Source organism: Lampetra planeri, chromosome 22 (assembly GCF_965212315.1).
Source record: "Lampetra planeri chromosome 22, kcLamPlan1.2.h2, whole genome shotgun sequence".
Classification (NCBI taxonomy): domain Eukaryota; kingdom Metazoa; phylum Chordata; class Hyperoartia; order Petromyzontiformes; family Petromyzontidae; genus Lampetra; species Lampetra planeri.
Genome location: NC_136128.1, coordinates 11,068,372 through 11,077,249, shown reverse-complemented (window position 1 = coordinate 11,077,249; position 8,878 = coordinate 11,068,372). Strand labels below are relative to the sequence as shown.

Sequence of the window (8,878 nt, the reverse complement as noted above, 5' to 3'; positions counted from 1 at the left end):
TCCCTTCTCTACGAGAGCGACAGAATTCCGTGCGGGGGGGTCATCGCGTTGTTACAAGTTGACGTTATTCGTGTCATCATCATTATTATCACCACTGCCACCGTTGTAGAGTTATATCTGTGTCCTTTGAACGACGTATAGCCAACTTCCTCCAAATCCCTCTCCAACTCCCACCCCCCGCCAACTTGTCCCGGCACAGACCTCGGATTCGCGCCGACGCACAGCGGCAGACGTCGCGCGAAGCGTCTTCGAGCCGCCTGCCGCATGGGAGTTGATCCGGCTCGAGCATTCTCGCGCCGGGGCCAAGTCCAGCCATGGTTCACGGCCACGCCGCCCCGGCACCGCGAGAGGACGAGACCGCTCGGAGCCGCCACCACCGCCGCCTCTTCTCCCTCCCCACTCCTCCCACGCAGCCCTCCGCCGATAACGACGATGACGACGGCTACCCAGCAGCAACAGCAGCAGTGGCGGCAGCAGCAGCGGCGACAGCAGCAGCGGTGGCAGCAGCGGCAGCGTCGACTCCGACCACTTCCATCGACGGTAGCAACGAAGACTCCGACTCGAGCCACCTCCTCATCACTGTGAACGTCGGCGGCTTCCGCCAGAGGCTGTCCCCGGGCACGCTGCTGCGCTTCCCCGAGACGCGCCTCGGCCGCATTCTCTCATGCCGCTCCGAGTCGGCGATTCTGCAGCTGTGCGACGACTACGTGCGCGACAGCCGCGAGTTCTACTTCGACCGCCACCCGGGACTCTTCCGCCACGTGCTCGACTTCTACCGCACGGGCCGCCTGCGTGCGCTGCAGCAGGAGCTGTGCGTCTTCAGCCTGAGCCAGGAGATCGAGTACTGGGGGCTTCCCGACCTCCTGCAGGTGGCGAGCAGCTCGTACTGCTGCAGCCACCACTACCTGGAGCGGCTCGAGTGCCTCGCGGCGGGAGCGCAGGCCGGGCGGAGCGGCCGGCGCTGCCTGCGCAAGAATAACGACGACGATGATGACGATGAAGAGGAAGACGACGATGATGATGATGAGGACGATGATGACGACGACGACGATGGGAGCGACAACTCCGGCGATGAGGACGGTGACGCCCGCGGTGACGGTAGCGGCGGCGGCGGCGAGGATGACGAAGCGACCGACGCGAACTACCGATGCTGCGCCGGGAGACGCAGGAGGATGTGGGCGATGCTGGAAAACCCCGGCTACTCGCGCCTCGCCAAGGTCTACACGGGGGTGTCCATCGCCGTGCTGCTCGTGTCCATCATCTCCATGTGCGTCCACAGCATGGGGGACGAGCGCGCCGGGGCGGCGGAGGACCCCGCGCTGCCCGTGGTGGAGGACCCCGTGCTCGCCGTGGTGGAGGACGTGTGTGTCGCCTGGTTCACGCTGGAGCTCGCCGCCAGGATGATCGCGGCCCCCGACCTCAAGGTGCGACCTCGGGGAGCTGTCTCGCCTCCTCTTGTCCGTCTCCTCTGGGACTCCCTGTCTCTCTGTCTGTCTGTCTCCTCTGTCTCCACTGGGACTCCCTGTCTGTCTGTCTCTCTGTGTCCACTGTGACTCCCTGTCTCCCTGTCTCTTTGTCTGTCTGTCTGTCTCCTCTGTCTCCACTGTGACTCCCTGTCTCTCTGCCTCTCTGTCTGTCTCTGTGTCTCTGTATCTCTCTGTCTCTCTATCTCTGTGTCTCTCTGTCTGTCTGTCTCTGTGTCTCTCTGTCTGTCTGTCTCTCTGTCTCCACTGCCCGTCTCCCTGGGTTTGTAGAGAAATTAAGTTGGGACTGGGAGAATGGAGACATCTAAACAGGAAGACACAGTAGAGACAGACAGGGAGGCACAGGTTATGAAGACAGAGATACAGGGAGTCCCAGTGGAGACAGACAGACAGGGAGATGAGACAGAGGGGGGCAGAGAGAGACTGAAGACGGACAGTGGAAACGGACACAGGCAGACAACCAGTGGAGAGAGTGGAGACAGCCAGTGGAGACAGTGGAGACAGGGAGACAACCAGTGGAGACAGGGAGACAGGACTACAAATACTACCAGTGGGTGGGATAGTTTTTGAAAAAGCTCTCAGCACGTGGAGCGAAACGTCTGACATCATCTGGAATAGCACGTGGTACAACTCGTAAAGCAAACATTGTAAAGCGATACAGCACAACTGCCAACACCGACGCTATGGTAGTGATACTGAAAGGTAGTTACACTGGATGGTAGCTACGCTGGATGCGGTGTGCCTCGGGTGAGAAATATCTCCGGGTAGACGACTTGGACAGACCCGGCCGCAATTAAAAGCCGTGACTACTCCACTGCCTCTCCCCCTCATCATCATCCTCATCATCACCCTCCCCCTCCTCCTCCTCTTCCCCCTACTCCACCTCACCCTCATCCTCACCCTCCCCCTCCTCCTCCTCTTCCCCCTACTCCACCTCACCCTCATCCTCACCCTCCCCCTCCTCCTCCTCTTCCTCCTCCCCCTCCTCTTCCTCCTCCCCCTCCTCCTCCTCCTCCCCCTCCTCCTCTTCCTCCTCCCCCTCCTCCTCCTCTTCCTCCTCTCCCTCCTCCTCCTCATCACCCTCCTCCCCCTCCCCCTCCTCATCCTCACCCTCCCCCTCCTCCTCCTCTTCCTCCTCCCCCTCCTCCTCCTCATCACCCTCCTCCTCCTCCTCCCCCTCCTCATCCTCACCCTCCCCCTCCTCCTCCTCTTCCTCCTCACCCTCCTCCTCCTCTTCCCCCTCCTCCTCCTCTCCCTCCTCCTCCTCATCACCCTCCTCCTCCTCCTCCCCCTCCCCCTCCTCTTCCTCCTCCCCCTCCTCCTCATCACCCTCCTCCTCCTCTTCCCCCTCCTCCTCCTCTCCCTCCTCCTCCTCATCACCCTCCTCCTCCTCCTCCCCCTCTCCCTCCTCATCCTCACCCTCCCCCTCCTCTTCCTCCTCCCCCTCCTCCTCATCACCCTCCTCCTCCTCTTCCCCCTCCTCCTCACCCTCCTCCTCTCCCTCCCCCTCCTCATCCTCACCCTCCCCCTCCTCCTCCTCTTCCTCCTCCCCCTCCTCATCACCCTCCTCCTCCTCTTCCCCCTCCTCTACCCCTCCTCCTCCTCATCACCCTCCTCCTCCTCTTCCCCCTCCTCCTGCTTCCCTCCAGAAGTTCTTCAGCCGCCCGCTCAACTCCATCGACCTGGTGTCGGTGACTCCGTTCTACGCGACGCTGCTGCTGAGCGGCGTGGAGCTGGGCAACGTGGGCCGCGTGGTGCAGATCCTGCGGCTCATGCGCGTGCTGCGCATCCTGAAGCTCGCGCGGCACTCCACGGGACTCCGCTCGCTCGGACAGACGCTGACGCACAGCTACCACGAGGTGGGGGCCCGTGGGCGGGGGGGCGGGGAGGGCGAGGGGGGGAGAGGGGCATGGAGGGGGAGAGGGGTAGGGGGGGAGAGGGGCATGGAGGGGGGGGCGAGGGGGGGAGAGGGGCATGGAGGGGGAGAGGGGTAGGGGGGGAGAGGGGCATGGAGGGGGGGGCGAGGGGGGGAGAGGGGCATGGAGGGGGAGAGGGGTAGGGGGGGAGAGGGGCATGGAGGGGGGGGCGAGGGGTAGGGGGGAGAGGGGCATGGAGGGGGCAAGGGGATGGTGGGGGGGGGGCGAGGGGCATGGAGGGGGGGCGAGGTGATGGTGGGGGGGGGGCGAGAGGCATGGGGGGCGGGCGAGGGGCATAGAAGGGGGGCGAGGGGATGGTGGGGGGGGCGAGGGGCATGAAGTGGGGGGGGGACGAGTGGCATGGAGGGGGGGGGGACGAGGGGCATCGGGGGGGGCGAAGAGATGGTGGGGGGGGGGACGAGGGGCATGGAGGGGGGGGGGGCGAGGTGATGGTGGGGGGGGGGGGGGCGAGGGACATGGCGGGGGGAGGGCGAGAGGCATGGGGGGGGGGCGAGGTGATGATCGGCTGGGCAGATGTCTACTGGACATCTGTGAAAAAGAACTTTACAGCTCATCGGATTCCGCCAGCATAAATAAAGATTCTGATGATTCTGAAGATGCGCGTGCGAGGGAAGGAGGGAAGGGAAGTCCCCAAGACGGTCAAAGAGGGGGGGGGGGGCACGGCTCGAGATGAGCAGCAGGAAGAGAGGAAGAGAATACTCTGAATATTTATATATATCGGATGAATCTGATGAACTATAAAGCTCTTTTTCACAGATGTAAATTAGAGAGTGCTGAATCATCACTCACCCGGATCAGTTGGTGGGCAGGTGAGCAGACAATCGTGTGGGTAGGTAGGCAGGTGTGAAGATGGGCAGGTGGACAGGCAATCAGGTGGGAGGGTATTCAGGTGGGAAGTTTTTGTTTTCAGGGTTTTCAAGGCGTAAGCAGACATTGAACTAAACTTGTGGCACCTATCGAGCGCACGATCAGGATTGACCGCTTCCCACGACTCGTGGCACTTTCCTCGTGCAGTGCGGTAAAGTGTGGGCACTGCCACCTCTTCCAAGACGTCTGGCCCGCGTGGAAGAGTAGGCCAAATCCCCCCTCTAGATGGGGCTCTCTAAAGTTCCCTCTTAGCGGAGGCCCTTCTGTCGGCAGTGGCGTGAGCAAGCAATTGCAGGGGCTGCGTTTTTACCTTTACCCCCTACGGACACGGTCGCTAGCGTCTCTGTGTGCTGGGTGGTCACGAGGGTTGACGCCGCGCATTGGTCAGTGTTGGTTGGAGGCGAGGCTGCGCATCTCAATGTTTATTTTACATTTCCCTGGCCCGGCTGCAGAAACACATTTACATTTCACAAGTACTTCCCCCCCTCCCTCCTCTCCCCCCTCCCTCCCCTCCATCCCCCTTCCTTCCTCCCTGTCTGGCTGGTTGCTCCCGCCCATGCATCTCCCACCCCAAACCATATGGCATTGATAGAAATGACCATGAGTCAATCATGAATCGCACAGCCCCTGATATTGTTCTTTGGGTGTCTGTGAATGGGCGACTCTCTGGGTCCCCGTGTCTACGGTTCCCCGTACATCTCTGTGCGAGTTGATGGGCCTCTGTGTGAGTCTATGGTCCTCTGTGCAAGTCTATGGTCCTCTGTGCAAGTCTATGAACGTCAATGCAAAGTCGATGTGCCGTGTAAGAACGGCTGTCCCTGGCAATAGCCCTTGCTTAGCTCGACAGCAGCAGGGCATTGCAATAGTTTAAGGTGAGTGCGCACGGCGCTCTGAGTTGCCGAGGCAATCGGATGCTCCTCTCCACCCAAAACCCTCGTCCGCATCCCCCGCGGCACCGCCTGGGCCTCGATGATCACGTGGTTCGGTCTGCGACTGGGGCTGTGTGGCGGTGTGCGGGGGTCACGTGCGCAGGTGGGCATGCTGCTGCTCTTCCTGTCCGTGGGCATCTCCATCTTCTCGGTGCTCATCTACTCGGCGGAGAGGGACGAGGAGGAGGGGGGGCTCGCGAGCATCCCGCTGTGCTGGTGGTGGGCCACCATCAGCATGACGACCGTGGGCTACGGGGACACGTACCCCGTGACCGCCGCCGGCAAGGCCATCGCCACGGCGTGCATCATCTGCGGCATCCTCGTCGTGTCGCTGCCCATCACCATCATCTTCAACAAGTTCGCCATGTACTACAGGCGGCAGAGCAAGCAGCTGCGGCGTGCGGCTGCAAAGTATGCCGCCGTCGCAAAACGTACGTTGTCTGGGAGACAGCCCAGAGCCTCTGTAAACTCACAATTTTAACCTTCTTCTTGGTTCTTTCGGTGAAGTCACGTAGAAGGGAAATAATAAAATAAAAAATAAAACATTATACAATATTATTTATTAAAAATTAAACATAAAATATAATTTCTTATGTTGTATTTTTATTATTTTATTATTTCCCTTCTACGTGACTTTACCGAAAGAACCAAGAAGATGAATCCCTGCAGTCACGAAAGCTTTAAATCGCTATTTTAACTGAACTCGTATTACTCTTTGTTTCTTTCGGTAAAGTCATGTAGTTAGAAATTAAATTTTTAAAAATCACGACGTTTCGATTGCAACACAAGCGGTTGTCATAATTATTTTATTTCTACCCACTTGACTTTACCGAAAGAACCAAAGAGTGTGGATTCCTGCACTCACGAAAGCTTCAAATCACGATTGAACTCTTATTCTTTTTTACTTAAACTATTTTTTAAAATCTTGAATTGAAGCTTTCATGACTGCAGGAATCCATCCTCTTGGGTTATTTCGGTAAAGTCACGGAGGTATAAATAAAATAAAAAAAATCATGACGTTTCGAACGTCGTGATTTTTTTTTTACGAGGTAGGGGCCTGCTGAGCCATGTGGCTCTTTATTCAGAAGCAACGTGGTTATCGCAAATGATAGCTCAACGAAGTGGCTTATCACGTTGACGTGTATACCCCTAGCAGCCAAATACTCTAAACCGTGCAACCACTGCTCTAAACACGCAACCTACAAATAGACAGCAGCAGGCGTCAGGGTCGGGATCGAACCCACGACCTCCTCCATACCCGGCGAGGTCGTTCACATCTCCCCACCGCGACGGTTTGGCCGTAGCATTCGACGTTTCCCGCTGGGTGTTGCGCCCAGCGGCTGCGGGTAGCCACCGCAGCAGCGGGCTCAGGCAGGTGGTCGCATCAAGATGCCGCGGGTAACTCCCCCGGCGGAGCGTTGTGTGTGATTGGTAATAAAAACTAAATGTGGTGTGAATCGCCTCTCGACGTAGTGACCGGTTTTTTGTTGGGAAAGATGTCAATTTGCGCGTTTGTTGTTAACATGACAACTGGATTTGTTTGTAGGCGCCCGGGGGAGCGAAATGTTATCCCAATTGATCGATTCGCGGCGTAATTTTCAGATTTGGCAAATGCGGCCGTTGTTGGCGGCACACGATGGGCCGACTCTTGGCGAATGACGTCCGGTGGATCTTTAACGTCCACGGTGAAGCAGAGGGAGGCGCCTCGTAGCATTGTTACGGTCATCGTCACGCGCCGCAGCATTAACCAGGGCGGCCGCTGGAATTCGAACCGCGAACTTCCGCAGCTCCTGCCGGGCCCGTGCCACCGTTCCCAATCCTCTCTCTTCTCTTCCCCCCACCTCGCCCCTCCCTCCCGCACCCCCCCCCCCCTCCATCCCGAGCAGGCGCTGAGAAGGAAGACTGCCCTTCGATCCGCAGCCGAAGCCCCAGCTTAGACGTGATCCCCAGGAAGGCGGCGTCAGCCCAAGGCGAGTCGCTCCTCGCCAACGACAAGAGCTCCATGTGAAGAGACCGCGGGGGGCGCGCCGCTCTGGCGACAAATCTCCCGAAGTCGAGGAACCTCCCGGCAACCCTCGCCTCGAGCTGCCCGCCGGCGCGACTCTCCGCTGTTGCCGGGCCCGCGACCCGCTACGGGCTTTGCAACGCGCGGCGCGCGGCAAGCTTGGAAGGTGGCCCGGCCGGCCGGCTCAGGGGGTGTTCATAGTCAATGGCCGTGTCGCAGAGATCGAGAGAGAGAGAGAGACTCTGAGGCAGTCACCGATGAGATCACGGGCTCCAGGCGTGAAGGTTGACGTTAGGGCCATGCGATGTGTGGTTTTGTAGCGGAGGACGAGATTGCCGAGGCTTCATCCAGCTGTGGATAGATGATGATGATGATGATGTTGTTGTAAGAATGAGATGCCGGGTGGTCTAGGGGTCACAGCACTGAGCCGGAACCTCTGAGATGTTCGGTTGCACTTTGAGGTTCAGCCGTTGCCCGTGACCATCAGCGAGCTGATGGTCTAAGTCCGGTCACCGATGATTGCTACGACAACAGAAAAGTTGACTGTTGATTTGCACTTCATGCGGCTCATTCCAGCTCTGGGAGTTTAAAATGAAAGCGGTTTTATTGAGGAACACTCTTAGCAGAGCACGTGACAGGTGTAAGAGAGAGGCCCGTTGGAGTGGCTTTAGAAGTGGTTCTTTGATGTCATCTTCAAGGCAACTTTCCGACACAAGGTGATGCACTGGCAGCACAATTATAATATTAACCAAAAAAGTAAGAGAGACAAAAAGTATCTAGATGAAGCTCCTGAGAGCAATCTCTGCGGTAGTCGCATTAACATAGAGGGAGACGACGAGAGGAGAGAGCAAGCGGCGATGATAGAGCCGCTCTAGAAACGACAGCAGCAGTAGCAGAGAGATCAGTGGGTGGGGGGGGGGACTGACGACTTTGAGTGTGGAGAGAAGTAGCCAAGAAACAAGAAGACACAAATCGCTTCCCACCTCCACCCCGATTCCCGCTTTCCCTCCCACCCAGGCTACGGACACTCTCCAATTACCGACGTTTGGTCACGCGACCGATCGCAAAATTTGCTCTGGTGCTTTAATTATCATACTCTTAGTTATTTCAGTAGAGTCACGTAGGTAAAAAAATTAATTAAAATTAATAAAATAAAACAATAAAATCACGACGTTTCGGAGGCAACACAAGTCTCCGTCATCAGGTGGGACCGTCACAGCCAGATTTTGCTGCATCAAGTGAGGCAGGGATTCAAGATGCAAGCTCTTAAATACAAGTTTAGGGGGAGGAGAGGGGGGGAGGAGCTTATCAGAATGTGGTAGCCAATGAATGGAAAGTATCGGGAGGGGGGGGGCTAAAAGAGGGCGCGAGGTACTTTAATTATCTCCACGCACCGCGTGTTGCCTCGGGAGATATTGGCCCATGGAGATCCCGTCGAGCGCCCGAACGATTGTGCATTTGAAGGGGACACCTCGCACCGAATACTATTCGATCATTTTTGCAGGCTGTTGTTGCTCCCGGTACTCCGGCGCCCAATGGCCCCGTGCTCACGACGCCACGCGGCGTTTCGTCACGCCACGCACGGACATTCACTGCTCGGAAAAGCGTGCGAGGAAGCCGCCACGGATGAGTGACGGTTCAGTGGCGCTACCGGAC

At 58.0% G+C, this 8,878-nt stretch overlaps 1 protein-coding gene across 1 annotated transcript; it reads left to right on the top strand.

Annotated features, from left to right (window-relative positions):
• The first annotated feature begins 200 nt into the window (after window positions 1–200).
• LOC144725011 (delayed-rectifier potassium channel regulatory subunit KCNS3-like) lies at window positions 201–8,588 on the top strand. Its single transcript, XM_078604441.1, has 4 exons — window positions 201–1,424; window positions 3,134–3,343; window positions 5,321–5,648; window positions 7,104–8,588. Exons 1-4 carry the CDS (start codon window positions 315–317, stop codon window positions 7,223–7,225), a joined length of 1,770 nt encoding a protein of 589 aa, XP_078460567.1. The 5' UTR covers window positions 201–314; the 3' UTR covers window positions 7,226–8,588.
• The last annotated feature ends 290 nt before the right edge of the window (window positions 8,589–8,878 follow it).